Below are 25,556 nucleotides of genomic sequence, written 5' to 3'. Positions count from 1 at the left end.
GTGGGCTCAGGCAATCTACTCACCTCAGCCTCCCAAAGGCACGGGATTACAGGCTGAGCCACCAAGCCAGGCTACAGTGGCATTTTTATGGCTCATTGCAGCCTTGAACTCTGGGCTCAGGTGATCCTCCCTCCTCAGCTCCTTCCCCCCACCCCCCAGTAGCTGGAACTATAGGTGCCACCACCCTGCCTGGCTTATTTTTCAAGCCTTGTTTTCTAGGGGTTATCGCTAGGTTGACCTAAGTTCACTAGACAATTTAAACACTTTGAGACACTAAGGCTTCCACTCTTTGCAAATGGATCCACATGGTTTGGAGAATGCAAAGGTCAGGCACATTACAAGTCTGTTCTGGCTTTTACTTTCTGCCCTTGCAAAGTCATTTGTTCTGCCAGGGATGAGCAGCTTGTGAGGGTTTTTTTTTAGTTGGAGTCTCAGTCTGTCGCCCAGGCTACAGTGCCATGGCAGGTTCACAGTCACAGCAGCCTCAACCTGCTGGGCTCAGGTGATCCTTCCGTCTCAGCCTTCCAAGAAGCTAGAACCACAGGTATGCGCCACCATGCCTGGTCAATTTTTTGATTTTTTATTGTAGAGATGAGGTCTTGCCAAGTTGCCCAGGCTGGTCTCAAACCCATGGTCTCAATCCTGTCAACTCGCCCTCCCAAAGTATTAGGATTACAGGCGTGAGCCACCATGCCCAGCCTGTGAGGAAGGGCCCTATTAGATCTCTCCTGTGTGTTTGCAAACTTGTGCATAAATATAACCTTCTAGACCACCAAGTTAATAAGTGCAGCTTATTAACACACTCTTTGGCCATCTCATTCCCTGGATCTCCCTATTAAATTTCTGGCTGGTCTGATGGTCTCTTGCTTGCCCTAACCAGTATCCAGATCTCAGGCTACTAGCTGCAATATTGGCTTTTATGATTGTTTGCCACTGGGATTTCTATTGTGTTCAACAATAGCCCTGGGCATAAAATTCCCCCACCTCCCTCCACTCTACTCCAAATAAAGTCAGCGCCCCTTTCACTATCAGTTTTCCCAGCCTGCCCCAACACCCAGGTGGAACTTCTCCATCACATAAAACAGATGGACCTGGAAAGCCAGTAAGGAAATGGAAAGAGCTCCAGACTAAAATACCAGAAACTTTCATTGCTCTTACCAAGATTCAGCCGATTTTCATGAATAAAGGCTCTCAATTATTGTACGCCTTTGGTCAATTTCGAGTCTTTGAATGGTTGCTTTTGATAATTTTGTCTAATTTCATTGTGGGTTTTTTTAGGGAAAGGATTTGTTGAGCTCCTCAGTCAGGCATTCTAGAAGACCCATCCCATTCTAAAGTGATACTGAAAAAAAGAAACTCTATCCTTTGGTATACTGCACAGTAGTCAAGAGAAAAAGGGGGCACCACTAAAAACAGGCATAATGAATAAGACCCCATCTGCCTTTTGCTACTTGGCTCCCTGAATTCTTGTAGTATTAGATACTACATGCAGAAAACTGTAGATTCCGCTCTGGAAGAATTGGCCCCCAAAATGACACACAACCTTGGGGGACCTAATAAACAAGCTGATTTGAAACTTATCATCTTACAATATAGTCCAGTGGCTGACAAGATACAACACCACACATATATAAACCCATAAGGTTTACAGAGCAAGGTCTACAAATCATGTGTATAGCTCCATGGATACAAAAGGCCTATCTGTATATAACCAGCACAAGGTAAGGAAATATTTCTAGAATATTAGTAGCCTCTCTGTGCTTCTCCCAATCACTATTATTCTTCCTCCTCAAAGGGAGGATTGCTGTCCGGGTATGGTGACTCAAGCCTGTAATTCCAGCACTTTGGGAGGCCAAGGTGAGAGGATTGCCTGAGTCCAGGAACAACTTGGTGAGACCTCATCTCTATAATAAATCAAAAAATTAGCTGGGAGTGGTAGCATGCACCTGTAGTCCCAGTTACTTGGAAGGCTGAGGCAGATGGTTTGCCTGAGCCCAGCAAGTCAAGGCTGTGGTGGCTGTGAGCGTGCCACTGCACGTCAGCCTAGGTGACAGTGACACTATGTTATAATAGTATAGCTGAACAGATGTAACAGAGATCACATGGCCTGCCAGGCTAAAATATTGACTACTTAGTTCTTTAAATTGCTAAGTTCTAGTTTCAATTGTTAATTTCTTCTTTTTTTTTTTTTTTAGTTGGAGTATCTTACTCTGTCACCCAGGTTGGAGTACAGTGGCACGCTCATGGCCACCACAGCCTCGACCTGCTGGGCTTAGGTGATTCTTCCTGCTCAGTCTTCCAAGTAGTTAAAACTACAGATGCACACCACCATGTCCAGCTACTTTTTTGATTTATTGTAGAGACAAGGTCTCACCAAGTTGCCCAGGCTGGTCTCGAACTCCTGGACTCAGGCAATCCTCTTGTCTCGGCCTCCCAAAGTGCTGGGATTACAGGCTAAACCAACCCGCCCAGCCTCGATTGCTAATTTCTAAGCTGTATCTTTTATCTAATAAAAGTATTTCAGCACAAAAGTTTCCTTCAAAACATAGCATTAGATGTATCTCCTAAACTTCAATAGATTGTAGTCTCATAACCATACAATTAAAAATATTTTCTAATTTCCATTGGGATTTCTTCTTTGAACCATGGGTTGTTTGTTCTGAAAAGTTTCCTATTATACATACATACAGGAATATTCTAATTTTATTTTTATAAACAATTTATGACCAAATTTCAATGTGGTTAAAGAACATAATCTGTATTTCAATCCTCTGAAACTTAAAACTTGTTTTATGGCTCAAATAAGGTCAAGTTTGGTAAATACATTGGGTACAGTATTCCACATTTGTCTATTATTGACCATGTTCTTCCAGTCATCTGTGCTTTTTGTTTGCTTTCTAAATATATTTTATTTTAGAGTTGTAGGGTACATACGAGGACTTACTACATAAGTAAATTACATACAGGTGAGGTCTGGGCTTCTAACAGTCCCTTTCTCCTCAATAGTGGACCTGGTAGCCAGTGTACTGCTGTGCCCCTTATCCCTCCCTCCTCTCTCCCCTCCTTTAGCATTTGTCCAGCATCTGCTGTTTCTACCTTTGTGCTCATGTGGCCAGTGATCAGGGTCTGCTTAGAGAACGCGCACTCTTCAGTTTTTTGTTTCTGTGATAGTTCACCTACTATGATGGCTCCCAGCTGCATCCACATTGATGCAAAGGATATGATTTCATTCTTTATGGCTTTAAAATATCCTATCATGCATATATAACACATTTTCTTTATCCAGTCCACTTTTGATGAGCACCTGGGTTTGTTCCATGTTTTTGCTACTGTGAATAGTGCTGCAATGAACAAACGTGTGCAGGTGTTTCTCTGGTAGAGTGATTTATGTTCCTCTGGGTATATTCTAAGAAGTGAGACTCCTGAATTATAGGTAACCTTAACTTCTATTTCTTGAGAAAATGCCAAACTACTTTCCAAAAAGGTTTACATTCCCACCAACCACGCAAAAGCATTCCCTTTTCTCCACAGTGCCAACAACTGCTGTTTATTTTCTTTTTTTTGAGTGGAGTCTCACTCTGTCGCCCAGGCTGGAGTGCAGTGGCACACTCAAGGCCATACCAGCGTCAAACTGCTGGGCTCCACACTCACGGCCATATCAGTGTCAAACTGCTGGGCTCCGGTGATCCTTCCACCTTAGCCTTCCAAATAGCTGGAACTACAGGTGCATGCTACGAAGTCTGGCTAATTTTTTGATTAAATTTTTTAAAACTCCTATAATGGGAGTTTTAAAAACACATTTCTGTCAGTAATTGAGAGAGGAAGCATACACATTTGTGTGAGTGTAGAAGATTGGTCTTCAAGGAAGATATTCAAGCAACCAGCAAACATAAAAAATGCTTAGCCTCACTATCATCAGAGAAATGCAAATCAAAACTATGAGACACCACCTAACACCAGTAAGGATGGCTCTCATTAAAAAATCAAAAGACAGCTGGGCTTGGTGGCTCAGCCTATAATCCCAGCACTTTGGTAAGCTGAGGTGAATGCATTGCCTGAAGCCAGCCTGGGAACTTGGTGAGACCTTGTCTCTACAATAAATCAAAAAATTAGCTAGGCGTGGTGCTGAGTGCCTATAGTTCCAGCTATTTGGAAGGCTGAGGTGGAAGGACCTGAGCCCAGCAGGTCAAGGCTGCAGTGGCCGTGAGCGTGCCATTGCACTCCAACCTGGGCAACAGAGTGGGATTCCAACTCAAACAAAAAAAAAACAAACCAAAAAAATACCTCCCATTATAATTGTGGATTTGCTCAATTCTGCTTTTAGATTTGACAATTTTTGCTTTGTATAATTTTTGCTTTTTACTAATGTACAGGCATTAGCATTATCTTCCCAATGTACTGAATCTTTTAGAATTATGAACTATATTAATGCTTCTGGTTAGAGTCTCTATCAGTTGTATCTGATATTATATAGACATACCAGCTCTTTTTTTGTGTGGCTGTTTACATGATGTACCTTTTTTCATTCCTGTGCTGTCAATCTTTCTTTATTATATCTTAATTATTAAGCCTATTTCCACTGGATATGGAATGCAAGGTGAGTAGGTAAAATACTATTTAGTGGAGGGCGGGGGCAGGAGTGGGAAACTGCCAGGGGCGGGCATACTTCATCAACAAGGGTACCTGCATAATGAACATTTGTATATGTAATCCTGAATTGTACCCTACATATTTAATGTAAAAAATATATAAAAAAATAAAAACATGTCCTGGCATGGTGGCTCACGCCTATAATCCCAGCACTTTGGGAGGCCTAGGTGAGAGGACTGCCTGAGCCTATGAGTTCGAGACCAGCCTGGACAACCTGGTGAGACCTCATCTCTACAATAAATAAAAAAATTAGCTGGGCATGGAGACGCGTGCTTGTAGTTCCAGCTACTTGGAAGGCTGAGGTGGAAGGATCAACTGAGCCTAGCAGGTTGAGGCTGCAGTAGCCGGGAGTGTGCCACTGTACTCCACCCTGGGCGACAGAGTGTCTCTAACTTAAAATTAAAAAAAATTAATTAGTGATACATGCAACAACATGAATGAATCTCAGAAACATGACCTTGGGCAAAATAATCCAAGTACAAAAAAATATATTCAGTATGGTTTCATTTATATGAAATTACACAGTGAAAAAAAGCATTTCAGTGGTTTCCTGAGGCCAGGAATGAGGTAAACATTCACCGCAAAGGGGCACAAGGGAATCGTTTTGGAGTGATAAAAATGTTCTATATCATGATTGAAGGAGTATATTCATTTGTCAAAACTCACTGAACAATACACTTTAAAAAACCCTAAGAGGTTGGTGCATAATAAAAATTATGCCGCTGATAAAAACAAAACAACTCCCAACACCTGAAAAAAAATTCTCATGATGTGAGCAGAGTATATATACTTGTCTAACAGAAAATTTATCTCCAAAAGTCAGTAATTTTCTAAAAGAAATTAGTTGTTCTTTTTTTTGAAATTAAACTCTGTTCAAGTATATTTAAAACTGAATTAAAAAACAACAATCACATTAATTTGACACATGTACAAAAAATCTGGAAACGATTTATAAATACAAATTATAACTAAGATTTAAAACACAGTAAATTACAGATACAATTACTACCAAGTTAGAATATACTATTAGTAAAATCCTAAATATCAATATTTCTTTTGTACTCAAAACAAGCAATTTCATTTATCTTTTTTGATTTATTCGCTTAAGAAATTTTTTTCAATTTTAAATCATCTAAAAACCAAATATGTATATGTATACATACAGCTGATCCTTGAACAACACAAATGTGAACTGTGCGGTTCCACTTATATGTAGATTTTCTCCCCACCTCTGCCATTCCTGAGACAGCAAGACCAACCCCTCCTCTTCTTTCTCCTCCTCAGCCTACTCAAGGTGAGGAAGATGAGAATGAAGACTTTTAGGATGATCCACTTCCATTTAATGAGTAGTAAATATAGTTTCTCTTTCTTTCTTTTTTCTCTTTCTTTCTTTCTTCTTTCCCCAGTATTCCTCTATTCAATCTTTGCTGCCACAATCACACAGACAGAAAGCGTAAGGACACTTTTTTCTTGCATCTACAGTGGAAACCTCGATAGCAGACAATAAACTGCTCCAGGTCTGTCAAATAGATGTATTTATGATTTTTTTTAGTAATCTTTTCTTTTCTCTAGTTTACTGTCTTGTAATAATATAGTATATGATACATACAACATGAAAAATATGTGTTACTCAAAATATGTGTTACTCCACTGTTATTGGTAAGGATTCCAGTCAACAGTAGGTTATTAGTAGTTAAATTCTGGCAGGAGTCAAAAGTTATACATGGATTTCCCACTGCACAGGCTAAGGAGGAGTCAGTACCCCGAATACCTTCATTGTTCAAGAGTCAACTGTAATTTACTCTGCTAAAAAAAAAACAAAAAAACAAAAAACAACAAACTTCACAAGCACAAAATGTTATCAGTGGGAGAAAACAAAACCAGTACATCCTCTTTCATGGAATTAACACTTGCAAAAAATGAATATATTATAATTTTTTTCCTTTTAGACCAAGTGTAAATGTGAATTAGAATTTAACAGGAAGTATCATAAACATTTAAGAATGGTATAGAAATGCATATCCTCTTCCCTTTACGAATAAATGAATCTCCCAAAACTTTATCTTTTTTTTTTCGAGTCGGAGTCTCACTCTATTGCCCAGACTAGAGTGCAATGGCCGCTCTCGGCCACCGCAGCCTTGACCTGCTGGGCTCTGGTGATCCTTCCACCTCAGCCTTCCAAGTGGCTGGAACTACAGGTGTGTGCTACCACACCGGGCTAATTTTTGATTTATTGCAGAGATGAGGTCTCGCCAAGTTTCCCGGGCGGGTCTCAAACCCGCGGGCTCAGGGAATCCACTAACCTCGGCCTCCCAAAGCGCTGGGATTACAGGCTGAGTCACTGAGCCCGGCCCCCAAAACTTTAAACACCGGAAAATGAAAAAATACATGTTCCAAAATCCCCTTGAGGCTAAGCCAGAAACTTCTGCCCCCCACAAAAGTTAAGCAACATGTGAGGGCAGGACTGCTTCAGTAGCACCTATAGTATTTCAGATCATATAGGCCGACGAGAGCATTCCTTTATAGTCACCATGCCTTCAAACCAGAGAACTGATGCTGTTCTCATAATCCTACCTCTTAAGACCCAGTGAACGCATATTTATAGCTCTTTACCAGCTAATTAATAGCTTATTAATCTAGATGTGATGAATGATTTTTAAACTTCATTTATGCCAGCAGGTATTATCATTTGGCAAAACTTTAGTCTAACAACTCCTTTTAACCTGATGTTCTGAGGTCTAAAAATGAAATATCTGCATTCTAAATGGTGCAAAATAGGTTCTTATTTTTCTTTTTTTTTGAGTTAGAGTCTCTCTCGGTTGCCTAGGTTAGATTGCAGTGGCACACTCTCAGTCACCGCAGCCTCGACCTGTTGGGCTCAGGCGAACCTTCTGCCTCAGCCTTCCAAGTAGCTGGAACTACAGGAAAGAGCCACCATGCCCGGTTAATTTTTTGATTTATTGTAGAGACAAGGTCTCACCATGTTGCCCAGGCTGGTCTTGAACCCATGGGCTCAGGCAATCCTCTCATCTCTGCCTCCCAAAGTACTGGCATTACAGGTGTAAGCCACCATGCCCAGCAAAATAGGTTCATTTTAAAGAAGTTATAACTGTGATACAAAAAATCAACCAGGAAAGGAAGAAAGTGAGAACAACTTACCTTGTCCCCGGTGGCAGTGAAAGTTGTTCAAGTGAATTACCTCTTCATTGTTGTTGCCCTCTGCCATTTTCAAATGGACATATACATATGTGACTGTTAATGTCTAAACATGATGACCATCTGTTTCAAAGAGTCTGGAAGGAAGAAAAGAGGAACATCAAGAATGAGAGAGTATCAAAACTCTTCCCACCTATCTGGCCAAGGGAGCATTTGAAGCTTATGCTAAAAATACCCCTTAAGAAAAACACAGACTGAAAACATATGGCACTAAAAACAATTTTTTGAAATACATATTAAAACGATAAAAGTACTGACAAAGAATTCACATCTATATACAAATATCTTAACCAAAAAAATAGACTAAGGATATGAAGAGGCAATTCACAAAAAAGAAAGCAGAAATAAAAAATGAGTTAGAGCCAAGTGTGGTGGCTCACACCTGTAATCCCAGTACTTTGAGAGGATGAGGCAGGAGGATCACTTGAGCCTAGGAGTTCAAGATCAGCTTGGGCAACACAGCAAGACTCTGTCTCTACCAAAAAAAAAAAAGAGCTATATTCTTACACTTGCAAGAATGGCACATATGTTAGAAATGGAAAATCTTGTACATTGCTGATGTGGAGACTAACTTGGAAAAGACATTCTAGGGAGCAATTAGCAATACTTAGTAAGTTAAAAATGTACATTCCTGGCTGGGCTCAGTGGCTCAGCCTGTAATCCCAGCACTTTGGGAGGCAAAGACGAGTGGATTGCCTGAGACTACAAGTTCAAGACTAGCCCGGGCAACCTGGCGAGACCGCATCTCTACAATAAATAAAAAAATTAGCCAGGCGTGGTAGCATGCGCCTGTAGTTCTGGCTACCTGGAGGCTGAGGCAGAAGGATCACTGGAGCACAGCAGGTCAATGCTGGGGTAGTCGTGAGCATGCCACTGCACTCCAGCCTGGGCTACAGTATGAGACTATAACTCAAAAAAAAAAAAAAAAAAAGTACATCTCTGTGACTTGGCAATTCCACTTCTAGGTATATTAGGCTAAAAAAAATCTGTACATGTTCTCCAACAAATGTGCATACTAGAAGACATTGACAAGAATGGTCACTACAGCAATCATATGTAATAAAAGCAATTGGAAATGACTTATTGGACATCAGTAAACAAATTAATAAATTCATACAGGGATACAATGCAGTTAAATTAACTAGATCTACAAATATCAACATGGATAATTTTAAAAACAGTGTTAAATAAAAACAAGTATGGTATCATTTATGTAAATGTATACAAAATTTAAAATATATTTAAATATTAAATTGAAAAAACATAGTATGTGTAAGATCAAACTCATTAACATCAGGATCATGGATACTTCTTGGGCTGAATAGAAACTGAGACTTGAACCAGAGTGACATATAACATCTTTTCTCTTTCCTGTAAAGATATTTGAAGCGAAAAATGCAAATCATGGACGTTTAAGAAGTCTGGACGGTAGATTTGGGTAGTAGATGTTTTGCAGTTTTTAAATCCTTCTTTCTCTTCCTTTTAAAAGAAGATATCAGGTGCTAAAGTTAAGACACTACATCTCCATGGACCAGCAATGGAACAGAAACATAAGTTAGGGAAGGGACTAAATCAATAGAAACAGGGAGAAATACTTGGGAGATGAACTTATATGGAAGTAATGGGAACCAAGAAAATTCATGTCTATATGGAGACAAGAAAAGGGGGTATCAGTGTGGGAGTGTGGATTAACTGGCAAGTAGCATGAGGAAACCTTTTTGGGTGAAGATATACTATCTATTGACTGTAGTGATAGTCACTTGAGTATATGCATTTGTCAAAACTCACTGAGCCAAGGCTTAGCACACAATGCAGACAAAATACACACACACCAAATAAAACTCACTGAACTATATACTAAAATGGATTAATGTTAATTATATATCAATAAAGTTCTTATAGAATAAAAAAGAGAAAAATCCTTTTTAAAAAAGAAGATGTACTATATACCCTTTGCAATGATTAGAATATAAAATAGTATCACTGAAGAACTGTTCGGTAGTTTTAAAAAAAGGTAAATACGCACGTAAAAATACAAAAATATACATCTACGATCTAACAATTCCTAGGTATTTTATCTAAGAAAAATCATTTAAAACTGTGCAGAAAAGACTTGTGTAAAAATGTTCACGTCCACCTTATTAATAGCCAATAACTAGAAGTAGCCAATGCCGAGCGCGATGGCTCACGCCTGTAATCCCAGCACTTTGGGAGGCCGAGATGAGAGGACTGTCTGAACCAGGGGTTTGAGACCAGCCTGGGCAACTTGGCAAGAACTCATCTCTACAATTAAAAAAATATATTTAGCCAGACCTGGTGGCTCATGCCTGTGATTCCAGCTACTCAGAAGGCTGAGGTGGAAGATCGATCGCCAGAGCCCAGCAGGTAGATGATGCGGTAGCCATGAACACACCACTGTACTCCAGCCTGGGTGACAGAGTAAGACTCCAACTCAAAAAAACAAAAAAAAAAGCCCCCCAAAACTAGAAGTAGCCCAATTTTTCATCAACAGAAGAATGAAAAAACAATTGATGGATCCTTATATAATACACGAATACAAAGAAATTAACTTTTGACATGTGCAACATAAATGAGTCTCAAAAACAATGGAAGAAGCAAAACACAAAATAATACATAATTAATATTCTATTTATATGACATTATAAAACAGGAAAACTAATTTATGATGATAGACTTCAAAAGTTGCTCTGTTGAGAGCTAGCTGGCTAGGAAGGGCTGAGGAAACTTTTGGGTGATAGAAATGTTCAAGAGCTCGATGAAGTTGTGGATTACAGGGGCATATATGCATTTGTCAAAAATGATCAGACTGTACTCTTAACATCAGCTAATTTTACTGTATATAAATTATACTTCAAAAAAGATATTAGAGAAAGATTATGAGTCAGAGAAGACTGACGAACTGTAGCACAGATCTGATAAAAGTTTTAGAAGAATAAATGGAAGAAATGACGCAAAAAATATTTTAAAAGATGATAGCCAAGATTATTTTTTAAACCTAAAAAAACCAAGTGTACTATTAAGCAGTAGTAATAATAAAATCACACACCTAAATATTTCACAATGAAGTAGGACATTAAAATTGCAAAAACTACCAGATATAAAACATTAATAAAACATTGACTGCTTATAAGAAGCAATTAACTACAACAAAAAAGACGCAATTAACACTAAGATAATGAAGTGTGATCTTCAAAGAGTTGAGAAAAAAATAATTATTAACCTCAAATCCCATAATTGGTTAAACAATTATTCAGGATTAAGGGCAGGATAAAACCACTTTTAGACATTCAAAGACTAAAAATTTACCTCTCAGAGATACTCAAAGAGCAATTAAAAAATGAACTTCAGGGCTGGGCGCAGTGGCTCACGCCTATAATCCCAGCACTTTGCGAGGCCTAGGTAAGAGGACTGCCTGAGCCCACACGTTTGAGACCAGCTTGGGCAACTTAGTGGGACCTCATCTCTACAATAAATAAAAACATTAGCCAGGCATGGTGGCGCACGTCTGTAGTTCCAGTTACTTGGAAGGCTGAAGTGGAAGGATTACTTGGGCCAGCAGGTCGAGATTGCGGTAGCCGTGAGGGAGGGTGCCACTGCACTCCAGCCTGGGAGACAGACTGAGACTACAACTCAAAAAACAAAAAATGAATTTCATTTAAAAGAAACATGAGTCCAGAGAGAAGGGTGGTGCTCTAGACTGAATTGTGTAGGATGTAATTAGATTTAGATGAGGCCATGGAGGGAAAGTCCTCATGATGTATTAGAAGAGAACAAAGAGCTTGCTCTTTCTATCATGTGAGAACGAACACAGAAGAAAGCAGTTGTCTGAAATCCAGGAAGACAAAAATCACCAGAACCCAACCATGCTGAAACTCTGTTCTCGGACTTCCAGTCTACAGAACTGTTAAAAATAAACTTATTTTATTTTTAAAATTTTTTTGAGACTGAGCCTCACTCTGCCACCCAGGTTGGAGTGAAGTATCACAATCCTGGCTCACTGCAGACTCAATCTCCTGGACTAGAGTGATCCTACCATCTCAGCCCACCCCCAAGGAGCTGGGACTACAGGTGCATGCAACCATATTCAGCTAATTTTTATATTTTTTGTACAGACAAGGTCTTAACCTAGGCTAGTCTCAAACTCCTGGGCTCAAGTTATTATTTTAAATTTCTGTTTTAAATGCTACTTAGTCTATGGTATTGTATTAGTTGATGGTGTCAGACTCAGCTAGGACTATACAGGTAGGATTACAGAAACAATATATAGCACAGAAAATGATGAAATAGAGACTTAATTTTAGAATCAATGATGAGAGCACAACAACTTTTTTAAACATTTAAAAGGGGGAAACGAACATTTTATATAATTATAAGGAGTATGTGTATATGTTGAGTGAGTGATATTCACCGGATAACTAAACTATAATAATGTTCTTGGTCTTATTCAATAAGATAATGAAGGCAGTAAAATTATAAGCTAAAATAAGAATGCTATATATGAGGCACTTTTCTAAGCACTTTGTGTACATAAATTATGTCCTCAGAACAACCCTATAAGGATGGCATGATTATTAACCTTATTTTACAGAGACTGGTTTTAGTCATGACAAAGTAGCCTGCATTAGACCAATCCTTTACTCTTTCTTATATATCTACTATAAAACATTGAACATACAAAACAATCCTTTGGTGTGGTGGCTCATGACTATAATCCCAGCACTTTGGGAAGCAGAGGTGAGAGGACTGCCTGAGCCCAGGGGTTCAAGACCAGCCTGGGCAACTTGGTGAGATCTCATGTCTACAAATAAATCAAAAAATTTGCTGGGCATGATGGCATGTGCCTATGGTTCCAGTTACTTGGAAGGCTGAGGTGGAAGAACTGCCTAAGCCCAGCAGGTCTAGGCTGCAGTAGCCTTGAGCATGCCAATGTACTCCAGCCTGGGCAACAGAGTGAGCTTTCAACTCCTATATATATATATAATTTGAAGGTAATGAAAAACCAGCAGGCATAATTTCAGAGGCTCTGGTCTTTGAAAAATAAGAAGTACGTCATGACAGGACACATTCATCCTGGATCACTGTCCCTCACCCTCCACAGATTTTCCCAAATCCCATGTGCAAGAAAAGGAGCCCTGCCCAGGGGCTCAGCCTGTAATCCCAGCACTTTGGGAAGCCGAGGTGAGTAGACTAGCACGTGCCTGTAGTTCCACCTACTTGGAAGGCTGAGGTGGAAGGATCATCAGAGTTCAGCAGGTCGATGCTGGGGTGGCTGTGAATGTGCTACTGCACTCTAGCCTGGGTGACAGAGTGAGACTCCAACTCAAAAAAAATAAAAAAGAAAAGAAAAGGAGCCCCAGCAGAAGCAGCATTCTCAGTCTCTTTGGCAGCCCCAAACTCAGATATGGCTCTGAAGAGTTAAAAAGGTCTGAGTTTGGGGCTGCCAAGGAGGCTGAGACTTCAGGGACAAAAATCCCCGAAAGGAAGATTCCACAGAGAAGGAAGTCCCCAAATCTCCATAACAACACTCTCCCCCACTCCAAGCAATTTGCTGGACTATGCTGCACACGTGCAGACTGGACTCCAAACAATCCAGCAGCAGAGAGCTAAAGACCCAACAACTACACAGTGAGAGTGGGGGCTGGAGGTCAAGCCCAAAGTGGAGAGGTCTTGGTTAAAAACCCTGAGCTTTCATTTCCAGATCCTAGAAGAATCAAACCTTGAGAGTTAGGAACCAAAGGACGCCAGGCTTGGTGGCTCCGTCTGTAATCCCAGCACTTTAGGAGGCTGAAGGGAATGGATTGCCTGAGCCTGAGGGTTCAAGACCAGCCTGGGCAACTTGGTGAGACCTCGTCTCCACAATGACTAAAAAAATTAGCCAGGTGTGGTAGTGTGTGCCTGTAGTTCCGACTACTTGGAAGGCTGAGACAGAAGGATCACCAGAGCCCAGCAAAAGTCGACGATGGGGTGGCTGTGAATGTGCCAACTCAAAAAAAAAAAAAAAAAAATTCCAAAGGAAAGTGGATCTACAAAAGCCTAAGAACAAATCTCAACAGGATCAAGACAATTTGCCAGCACTCTATTTACTCACAAAAAAAACTTACAGCAGGCTGAATATGATATGACTCACACTTATAATTCCAGTACTTTGGGAGGACGGCTTGAGCCCAGGAGTTACAGACCAGCCTAGGCAGCATAGTAAGACCTTTTCTCTATAAAAAATAAAAAAAATTAGCTGGGCATGGTAGCAATGTGGCAATGTACCTGTAATCCCAGCTACTCTCTCAGAAGCCAAGGCGGGAGGATCACTTGAACCTAGGCATTCAAGAGCAGCCTAAGCAACAAAGTGAGACTTTTTCTCTACTAAAAATCAAACAATTAGCTGGGCATGGTGGTGTGCACCTATAGACCCAGCTACTTGGGAGGCTGAGTCAAGGGATGACTTGAGCCCAGGAGTTTCAGGTTGCTGTCAGCCATACTCTTGCCATTGTGCTCCAGCCTGGACAATCCCAACTTAAAGCACAATGGAGGAGATCACTTGGAGTCTCTACAGTTTTCCTACCCATAATATCCAGGCTCTGATTTAAAAAAAAAATGACAAGACCAGGCATGATGAAAACACACACAGTTAAAAAGAACACAGGAAAATGAACAAAATTACAAGGGAAAGACTAGAAACAAGAAATCAATTCACATATGATTCATATAATGGAGTTAGTTGACAAAAACACAGAAATGACTATGCACCAAAAAAAGAGAAAAAGGATGAACAAAAAGTTGAAAAGAGAGTATCAATAATATTGGAATATATTATAAACAGCATCCTGGACACAGCAGAAATAAGCACTTGTGAACCTGAAGACTGATCGAGAGAAAATTTCTAAACTAAAGGAGGCAAAAAGTAATGAAAAACTTACAAATAAATATAACAGACATAGTCAAAATTTATAAGGTATGTGTAACTGGAGGCGGAAAGGAGGAAGAGGAAAGAAAGGGAGGGGGGATGAGATCATATTTGAAGAGATACTGGCAAATTTGTCAAAACTGAAGAAAGACATCAACTTAGAGATTCTAGAACTTTTGAGAACCCCCCAAGAAGAAAACTATATTTAGGCATATCGTATTCAAATAGCTCAAAGCTAAGGCAAAGAAATTCTCTTCAAAGCAGCCGGAGAAAGATGCCTTACTTTCAAAGGAACAACAGTAAGTTTAATAAGTACTTTTCAACAGAAACTATCAGAGCTAGGTAACATTGGAATTGCATTATAAAAGTGCTAAGGACAAAATTTCAACCTTGTTAACACAATAAAAATATCCTTTAATAGTGAAGAGAAAGACATTTGCAGAAAAAGAAGACTCGAAAGAATGTGCTGCCAGCAAATGAAAGAGTTTTTCTGTCCTAAGGAAATGGGCCTAGAAGGAAGCAACACTGCAGGAAAAAATTAAGTACCGAATGCAAGAGAAGGTCAATTGCGTAATATAATAATAAGTTATGAGATTTAAAACATGAATTTAAATACATGATTGAAACAGCACAAAAATATTAAGACAAGGATTCATAACCACTAAAAGGTTAACCAAAGAATGAATATTTAAAAAGCTAATAGGCTGGGCGCAGTGGCTCACGCCTATAATCCCAGCACTTTGGGAGGGGAGAGGATTGTCTTACCTCACAGGTTCAAGACCAGCCTGAGCAACTTGGTTGAGACCAGCCTGGACAAAATTAGTCGGGCGTGGTAGTGCATACCTATGGTTACAGTACTTGGAAGGCTGAGGCGGAGGGATCACCTGAGCCCAGCAGGTCAAGGTTGCGGTGGCCATGAGTGTGCCACTGCACTCCAGCCTGGGCAACAGAGTGAGATTCCAACTCAAAAAATAAACTTTAAAATAAAAATAAAATAAAAAGTTAATAAAGACAAAATAATACATATCTAAAAAGCTGATAAAAAACAACCAATTAGCAAAACAACCAAAAGAGATATGAAAAGAAGAATAAAGGATCAAAAAGCACACAGGACAAGTAAAAAACTAAAGCACACTTAAAAAACTCAATTATATAAGAAATTATATTACATAAACAGACTATGCCAATTAAAAGACAGATCAGAATGGATAAACAAAACTAAACTAAGTAATATTTTACAAGAAATACTTTAACTATAATAAAACTGAAAGTGTAAAGCATAAGGATGAAAGCAATATACAAATAACTCATATAGTAAATTCTTAATTTAATATATTGTATTTTTCAGTTATAAAAATGTCTATCTGATTTTTAAGAAATAAATTTCAACTATTTTATCTTTTCCTCTCCTTTTGGTACAATAAAACCTTTAAAAATTGTATGAGTATATTAATATACAACAGATAAACATTACTAAAAGTATTATTAGAGACAAGTGGGGAGATTTCATCCAGATAAAAAGATCAACTCACAGATGTAACCCTAAATTTGTATGAATCTAATTACATAGCTTCAAAATATATATACCTTAAACAGACAGATCTTAAGGAAATAAAATGAATCTACTTAGGGCTGGATAGAAGACTTAAATAGTACTATCAAACAGCTTAACTTGGTTGACACTCCACCCAACATCTGAAGAATACACATTATTTTTAAGTGTACAAGAACATTTACAAAACAGACTATTTGCTGAGTCATAAAGTTAAACCAAAAAATTTTGAGGGCTTGAAGTCATATAGTATATGTTATCTGACAACAGTCAATAAAAGAAAAAAAATAAGAAAATTCTGAAACTGGAAATCAGGCAACCTAAACAATCTATGAGTTAAAGAAAGAAACCACAATGAAAATTAGTAACAATTCTGACTGAGTGAACTGAAAGATGAGGAAAACAAAATATATAAAAATTTGTGGGATGACGTTAAAGCAGTACTTAGAGGGCAATTTATAACTCCAATGGATTTTTTTTTTTTGAGTCAGAGTATCACTGTTTCACCCAGATTGGAGTACAGTGGCGCGCTCACAGCCACCACAGTCTCGACTTGCTGGGTTCAGGTGATTCTCTGGTCTCAGACTTCCAAGTAACTGGAACTACAGACAAGCACCACCATGCATGGCTAATTTTAAAAAAATTTATTGTAGAAACAGATCTCACCATGTTGCCCAAGCTGGTCTCGAACTTGTGGGCTCAGGCAATCCTCTCGCCTCTGTCTCCTAAAGTGCTGGGATTATAGGTGTGAGTCACTGCATCCAGTTAAATGCATATTTTAAAGAAAAAAAAACCTGAAAAGCAATTTTCTAAACTCTGAGGTCAAGTAGTTAGAAAAAAATGCAGTAAATCCAGAAAAAGTAGACAGAAGAAAATCATAAGAGCCAAAATCTGCAGTACAGACTACAAATAACTGAAATAATGTAAGCAAAAAGTTCTTAAAAGAATAAAAGTGATAAACCTCTATCAAGACTGATTAAGGGGTAAAAAGGGAGAAGACACAAATTACCATAATTAGGAATATAAAAGAAGACATCATTACAAACTCTACAGATATAAAGAAGGTAATATTATGAATAATTTTTTTATCAATTAGTTTGAAATTTTGGAGGAAGTGGATAAACTCCTTGAGGCACAACTTACCAAAACTGAAAGGAAATTAAAAATATAGTTAATTAACAAATAAAGAAATTAAATCAGTATTAATAACCATCCCACACACACACACACAAAGGCAAGCCAGAAAGCTTCCCCAGTGAACACTTCTAAACATTTGAGGAAGAAGTGCAAATGTTACAAAAACTCTTTCAGAGAACAGAAGCAGCAGCATTATTTCTCAAATCCCTGTAATCGGCCAGCATAACTTTGCTAATAAAAACTGATAAGCCCGGCTGGGTGTCTCAGCCTGTTAATCCCAGTGCTTTGAGAGGCCGAAGCAAGTGGATTGCCTGAGCCCGAGGGTTCGAGACCCACCTGGACAACTTGGAGAGATCTTGTCTCTACAATGAATCAAAAATTAGCTGGGCATGGTAGCGCACGCTTGTAGTTCTGGTTACTTGGAAGGCTGAGGCGGAAGGATCATTGGAGCCTAGCAGGTCGGGCAACAGAGTGAGACACCAACTCAAAAATAAATAAATAAATAAAACGGATTAAGAGGCCAGTGCAGTGGCTCAATTCTATAATGTCAGCACTTTGGGAGGTTGAGGTGAGGGAACTGCCTGAGTCCACGGATTTGAGAACAGCCTGGGCAACTTGGTGAGACCCCATCTCTCCAATAAAAGTTAAAAAATTAGCAGAGTGTGGTAGTGCGTGGCTATAGTTCTGGCTACTTGGAAGGCTGAGGCGGAAGGATTGCCTGAGCCCAGCAGGTTGACGCTGGGTTGGCCATGAGTGTGCCCCTCCAGCCTGGGTGACGGAGTGAGACTCCAACTCAAAACAAAACAGAACAAAAAAATTGATAAGAACACTACAAGAAAGGCTAGTATGTCTCATGAACACAGACACAAAACTCACACCCAATCCATGTAACTTACATTCTAATAAAAGAAAAAAACCATAATTTAGTAGGTTAAAAAAAAAAAAGTATTAAAATTCAACACCTATTCACAATTTAAAACTCTTAGCAAAGTAATACCAGAAGGGAATGTCCTTCATCTGACTAAAGGTATTTCAAAAACACTAAAGAAAACTTTATACCTAATAGTTTTTTCTATGCAATTGTAAAGGAGAGCTTGCAATATTTTTTGTTAACACTGTACTAGAGGCTGTGGCAAATGAAGACAATAAAAAGAAGTAAAATAGGATGAAAGGAAAAAATAAAAGTGTCATTATCAGTGGACAATGAGATGAGTAAAATAACATTTTAAAATTTAAAAAGTGCCATTATTTGCAGATGAAAAAACTATGGTACGGATTCACAGACAAAAACTGTAGAATAGAGAGAGCTCAGAAAAAGACCCACATACAGTCAGCCACCCACATCAAAACAAAGGTGCCACTGCAGTGAATTAGGGAGAAAAAATGGTCTTTTTAACATTTGTAAAGATGTGCAAGACTTCTTCTACACAACAAATTCAAAACATTACTGAGGGAAATTAAAGACTATTGAGTAAATGTAGACACATACCACATTCATGGGTTAGAAAGTTCAATTTTGTAAAGATGTCCAATTTTGTAAAAGTAACTTACTCACCAAACTGATCTACAGATTTAATACAACCTTGATCAGATTTTTAAAACAGATGTATACTAGATGACTTTAGAATTTACAGGAAAAGAGTCAAGAACAACCAAAACACTCCTAAAGAAGACAAAAGCCAGGCTCAACAGCTCAGCCTGTAATCCCAGCCCTTCGGGAGGCCGAGGCAGGTGGACTGCCTGAGCCCGTGGGTTCGAAACCAGCCTGGGCAACTTGGCGAGACCTCATCTCTACAATAAAAAAATTAGCCAGGCATGGTAGCGCGTGCCTGTAGTTTTGGTTACTTGGAAGGTTGAGGCAGAAGGATAGCTGGGGTCCAGTAGGTCGATGTTGGGGTGGCGGGGAGCATGCCACTGCACTCCATTCTGGGCAATGGAGTGAGACTCCAGCTCAAAAATACAAAACAAAATAACCAAAAAAACCCAAAAGATGGAGAATTTACCCTATCAGATATTGCCTTATTATTATAAAGTTACAGTACTTAAGACAATGCTGTACTGACAAAAGAAGAGAAACACAAACCAATGAAACAAAGTTCCGAACAGGTTCATTCATATATGGATGTTTGATTTATGACAAAAGTGGCATTGCAGAGCAGTGGAAAACATGATCTTTTTACTATATGACATGGTACTGAAAAGCCATGTCTGGGGTGCAGGTGGAGAATGAGAACCTTTTCCTCATGCTTTATATAAAGACAATTTTAGATGAACTACAGATTTAAATGGGAAGGTAAAATTGTATGTTTTCAGAAGATAACATAAAATACCTTCACGATGGGGTGGTGGTGGAAAAGATATCTTAGGATGAAAACTGAGCTATCCATAAAAGATTAGATAGAAACACTGCACACTGAAATGAAGGACTTCTAGTCACCAAAGAAATTAAGAATGAAAAGGCAAGCCACTGGGAGAAAATATAAAACTCTTGCAGGTTAATAAAAAATAAAAATCAGCTCAAAGGAAAAATGGGGCGAAAGCTTTGTATTCACAATAGCTGAGTACCTAAGGAAACCCAAAAGGCCAATAAATAAATGAAAAAGTGTCAGCTGGGTTCAGTGGCTCAGCCTGTAATCCCGCGCCTTTGGGAGGCTGAGGTGAGTGGATGGCCTGAGCCCACAGGTTCGAGACCCGCCTGGGCAGCGAGACCTCATCTCTACAATAAATCAAAAAATCAGCCGGGCGTGGTAGTGCGTGCCTCTAATTCTGGCTACTCGGAAGGCTGAGGCGGAAGGATTGCCGGAGCCCAGCAGGCGAGGCTGCGGTGGCCGGGAGCGGCCCCTGCACTCCATTCTGGGCAACAGAGTGAGACTCCAACTCAAAAAAAAAAAAAAAGAAAAAGGAAAAAGTGTCCAACATTAATTATGAAACACAAGAGAAATGCAAACTAAACCAGAAGGGAATTCAGGATGATGGTAGTAATGACCGTTGCAAAGCTATAAACCTCCTCAAATTCTCCCATAAAAACAGTAAAAGAAAATTCCATGGAAACAGTTGAAAAAACAAAACAAAACAAAAAAACTATAAAAAGGAATCTCTCATGCACCTGTAGTTCTGGCTACTTGGAAGGCTGAGGCGGAAAGATCGCTGGAGTCCAGCAGGTCAATGCTGGGGTGACCCTGAGTGTGCTACTGCACTCCAGTCTGGGAGAGAGAGTGAGACTCCAATTAAAAAAAAAAAAAAAAAAAAGGAATCTCTACAAACCCCAAAATACAAGCAGGTGAAGACAAACCACCAAGAGTCACAAGATCTCAAAAAGCAGGAGTATTACTCAGACTCAAGAACAGGATAAACCCAAAATAACCAACCATGGAAAGCACTCAGGCTAATCTGAGAAAGCAGCTAACACTAGGGAGAGGTTTTGCCCAATTGTATAGTGATCCAGTTCAAAAGTACAAGGAGTCCATGATGGGCGCGGTAGCTCAAGCCTGTCATCCTAGTACTTTGGGAGGCCGAGGCAAGAGGATTGTCTCAGTTCAGTGGTTCGAGACCAGCCTTGGCAACTTGGTGAGACTTTGTCTACAATAAATCAAAAAATTAGCTGGATGTGGAGATGTGTGCCTGTAGTTCCAGCTACTTGGAAGGCTGAGGTGGAAGGATAGCCTGAGCCCAGAGGGTCAAGTCTGCGGTGGCCCTGAGCATGCCACTGCATTCCAGTCTGGGAAACAGAGTGAGACTCCAACTCAAAAACAAAAACCAAAAAACCAAAAAAACCCCAAAACAAAAGTACAAGGAGTCCACTGCAAGATCTGAAAGAAATGCCTAGGGCCCACAAGGTTGTGAAACTGATCAACCAGTGCTCCCTTTTAGGACTGGACTTACAATTACAAGACAAGTTGGGAATAAAATGAAATGAAGACAGAGAGAGACAAAGGAAAGAAAAGGTAGGTACCAGTGAGAGTGGAGGAGAACACAGCAAATTTCAAAAATCAAGTTGCCATATTTTTGAACACTGCATCAAGAGGGAGCTCTGTGAAGTTAGAAAAAGCTACCCTGTCACCCCATTTCTGAGTTTTCCTAATTCTAATTTAAATTGTTATTTCGTGTCTTCTATTATTTTCTTAGTGTCTCTGGTTTTAAATAGAAAGTTGCAATTTTTGACCTGTTTTACTTTTTTCTTGCATGTTTTCATTGTTTGTAGGGATGTGGTTTTGCTCCCTTTTTTTTTCTTATAACTTTATGTGAGATCTGACATCAATTTTTTTCTTTCCTCATTTTTTTTTAAAGTTCCAGAAAACTAATTGCATTAAAAATGAGCAAAGATAAGGGTTCTCAAACCAGGTGAAATGGGAATTGAAGTAAGGCCTAAACTTTACCCTGTACAATGACCATTTGTATACCTATCCTTGAATTGCACTCCACATCTTTAAAATAAAAAAACAAAAATGAGCAAGGAAGGGACATAACGCTTTAAGAGAACCAGAAGGTAAAAAGGAGGCAAACTCAGAACAGAAAAATAAAGAGATAAAGGGGCAAATATTCAAGACAGAAGATCCACTTTAACAGACAATAGAAGCTCTTGAAGAATAAATTTAAAGAAAAAACAAATATCAAAAATTATGAACTTTTAAAAAGCTTTTCTAAAATAACTATTTTAAGTTCCTGGCAGGGCAGAGATGTGTGCTTGTAGTACCAACTACTTGGAAGGCTGAGGTGGGAAGACTGCTTGAGTCCAGGAATTCGAGACCAGCCTAGGCAACACAGAGAGATCCTGTCTCTTAAAATAAAAAAAAGATTTTAGGCTACATTTCAAGAGTACAGTACATACATAAGAAAATCAACCCAGAATGACACACATACCAAGACACATTCTAGTAAAAATACTGAACTTTAAAGAAAAAAACATCCTCTAGACACCTGGGTTTGGTACTTATAAAAATCAGATGATCCCTTTGAGCCAGGCACAGTGGCTTGCACCTATAAGCCCAGCATCTTGGAAGGCAAAGGCGAGCGGCCTGAGTCCTGGGATTTGAGGCTGGCCTGGGCAACTTGACAAGACCTTGTCTGTACAATAAATCTAAAACTTTAGCCGGCTGTGGTGGCACACACCTGTGGTTCCAGTTACTTGGGAGGCTGAGGTGGAAGGATCCCTTGAGCCCAGGAGGTTGAGGATGCGGTGGCCGTGAGTATGTCACTGCACTCCATCCTGGGCTACAGAGTGAGACTTGGACTTGGAAAAAAAAAAGATTATTACCTTGACAGTGACATTTTATGTCATAATAAAAAAGGTGAGCCAGAAACTTCACAACCAGCAAAACTGACTCTAAGAAAAAGGGGCCCGAGGCCAGCACCGTGACTCGTTGCCGGGCATCCCAGCGCTTTGGGGGGCTGAGGCAAAGGGACTGCCTGAGCCAGGGGCTCGAGACCCGTCTGGACAACATGGCAAGTCCTAGACTTGACAACAAATAAAAAAACTAGCTGGGTGTCGTGTCAAGCACCTGCAGTCTCAGCTACTTGGAAGGCTGAGGCAGGAAGATCACCTGAGCCCAGCAGGTCTGGGAGACAGACTCTGGCCAAAAAAAAAAAAAGTGGCGCCTCTGTAAAACAACAGTTGGGGTTCAGCAGGCCTTTCTCTTTCCACACAATTTGATTGGTAAAACATTCTTACTTCATTTTGATAACAATTAGAGAACTGAAAATAAATGAAGGCTGCGTGTGGTGGCTCAAGCCTACAATCCTAGCACTTTGGGAGGCTGAGGCGAGTGGACTGCATGAGCCCACGGGTTTGAGACCAGCCCGGGCAACTTGGCGAGACATCTCTCTACAACAAATAAAAAATTAGCTGGGTGTGGTAAGCGTGCCTGTAGTTCTGCTACTTGGAAGGCTGAGGCGGAAGGATTGCTGGAGCTCAGCAGGTCGATGCTGGGGTGGCCGTGAGTGTGCCACTGCACTCCAGCCTGGGTGACAGAGTGAGACTCCACCTCAAAAAAGAAAAAAAAAGTACAAATCCAAGCATAAGTTTGAGTCTTTCATTTGAAATGATGATGCTGATATTATTTATAAATAGCATGGTACAAAGGAAAGAATTCTGGCATCAAATTTGAACTGTATCTAATAGTTTACTTTTTTCCAACAGCCAGACTTATTATTTTTTCTTTTACTACAACAAGCTTTCTTCAACTTTAAACTGGAAATCAAGGGAAATGTGACTCATTTTACATCTAACTTAGAATGTCAAGCTTGTAGTTAATCAGATTACTAGTAGTGCTTTAAGAAAATTCCTCTTGAGGGGCACACCAGTGGCCCCAGGCTGTGTGAAGAAAAGGAGTCTGATATTGAAATTTTCACTACAGACTAGAAGTAGGTCTCTCTGTATCAGGTCATTTAATTCCCTGAAACTCAGTCCCTTCATCTGGGCTTCAGATCAGACTGCCTAGGTTTAAATCTTGGTTTCCACATCTAGTGAATCACTGGCTCTGGGTAAACTGCTTAATCTCCTGGGCCTAGTTTCCTCATTTGTAAAATTAAAATAATACACCTGTTTTAAAATTAACCAAGGCCAGGTATGCAGGCACACACCTGGCTGCAGTCCCAGGCTCTACTCGGAAAGCTAAAGCAGGAGGATTGCTTGAGCCCAGAAGTTTGAGGCTGTAGTATGCGTTGATCAAGTCTGCGAACTGCCACTCCACTCTAGACTGGGAAACACAGCAAGGCCCTGTTATAAAAAAATAAAAAATTTTCAACAGATAAGAGCCACATAAATAGCATAGATAGCATAGTGCCTGGTACACAGCAAGTGTGACATTATGATCATTATTACCTATGAAATGGAAAAATGGAAATGGTATTCTTATCTTGTAACGTGGCACTGAAGATTAAATAAAATACAAGAAGCCATTTTATATATACTAAACACCGTCAAAATAGGAGCTGTTACCACAAGCACACAGTAGATGTAGTGTTTATGAGTTGATAATACAGCCAAAGTGGGGGAGGACCTTTATTTTACTGTTCCAAGGTAGTTGTCATTAGTATAACTAGTCACTGTAAAATTTTTACTTCCTGCTATAACAAACTTAATTTTTCCTCTGTAAGTAGCAAGAATCTATATTTAAGTCTGTTTACTGAAGAAAAGAGTTAAACAAAAGCAGTCCAGAAATAGGAAATGCCAGTTAAAAAGATATTTCAGGCCAGGCTCAGTGGCTCAGCCTGTAATCCTCAGCACTTTGGGAGCCTGTGAAGTTGAGAACAGCCCGTGCAACTTGGTGAGATCTCGTCTCTACAACCAAAAATTAGCCAGGTGTTGTAGCATTCACCTGTAGTTCTGGCTACTTGGAAGGCTGAGGCAGAAGGATTGCTGGAGCCCAGCAGGTTGACGCTGGGGTGGCTGTGAGTGTGCCACTGCACTCCGGCCTGGGTGACAGAGTGAGACTCCAACTCAAAAAAAAAAAAAGAAAGAAAGAAAGAAAAGAAAAAAAAGACTATTTCAGCTCGTTTTTTCCCTTTATTATAAAAATTATAAGTACATTTATGACTATAATCTACAATCAACTATGAGTTAATGCTTATGAATTAGAACAAAAAATCAGCATACATATTTAATCATCTCATTACTCTGGAAAAAAAAAAAAGTTTTTTTTTTTTTGAGTTGGAGTCTCACTCTGTCACCTAGTTAGAGTGGCATGATCACACTACCACAGCCTCGACCTGCTGGGCTCAGGCAAGACTTCCACTTCAGCCTTCCAAGTAGCTGGGACTTACAGGCACAAACCACCATGCTGGGCTGTTTGTTTTATTGTAGAGACGAGGTCTCACCATGTTGCCCAGGCTGATCTTGAACTCCTGGGCTCAGATAATCCTCTCACCTCAGCCTCCCAAAATGCGAGGATCACAGGTGTGAGCCACTGTGCCTGGTCTGAAAATGTCATATATTACTATATTAAAAAATTTTAAGAAAATTATATGACAGTTCTACATTCTCTTCTACTTCCTACAACTGCCCTAATGATCTTTTTTTTTTTTTTTTTTTTTGAGTTGGAGTCTCCCGGCCACCGCAGCCTCACCTGCTGGGCTCCGGCG

At 39.6% G+C, this 25,556-nt stretch overlaps 1 protein-coding gene across 2 annotated transcripts in view; it reads right to left on the bottom strand.

Annotated features, from left to right (window-relative positions):
• Positions 1 to 22,844, bottom strand: part of RNF216 (ring finger protein 216) — a 175,898-nt gene extending 153,054 nt beyond the window's left edge. Inside the window, exons 1-2 of one of the 2 annotated variants that reach the window (XM_008063017.2) lie at positions 22,829 to 22,844; positions 7,810 to 7,943 (exon numbers count right to left, since the gene is read on the bottom strand). In XM_008063017.2, coding sequence (XP_008061208.1) covers positions 7,810 to 7,876 — 67 coding nt within the window. In that variant the 5' untranslated portion in view covers positions 7,877 to 7,943; positions 22,829 to 22,844. Of the gene's footprint in view, positions 1 to 7,809; positions 7,944 to 22,828 lie in introns of those variants that run through there. The other variant, XM_008063016.2, reaches the window with a different exon arrangement.
• Positions 22,845 to 25,556: the final 2,712 nt, after the last annotated feature.

Source organism: Carlito syrichta, unplaced genomic scaffold (assembly GCF_000164805.1).
Source record: "Carlito syrichta isolate Samal-C Ts95f unplaced genomic scaffold, Tarsius_syrichta-2.0.1 Scaffold306441, whole genome shotgun sequence".
NCBI lineage: Eukaryota > Metazoa > Chordata > Mammalia > Primates > Tarsiidae > Carlito > Carlito syrichta.
Note: the sequence above shows the minus strand (reverse complement) of the source record. Positions and strands in the feature narration are given on the sequence as shown.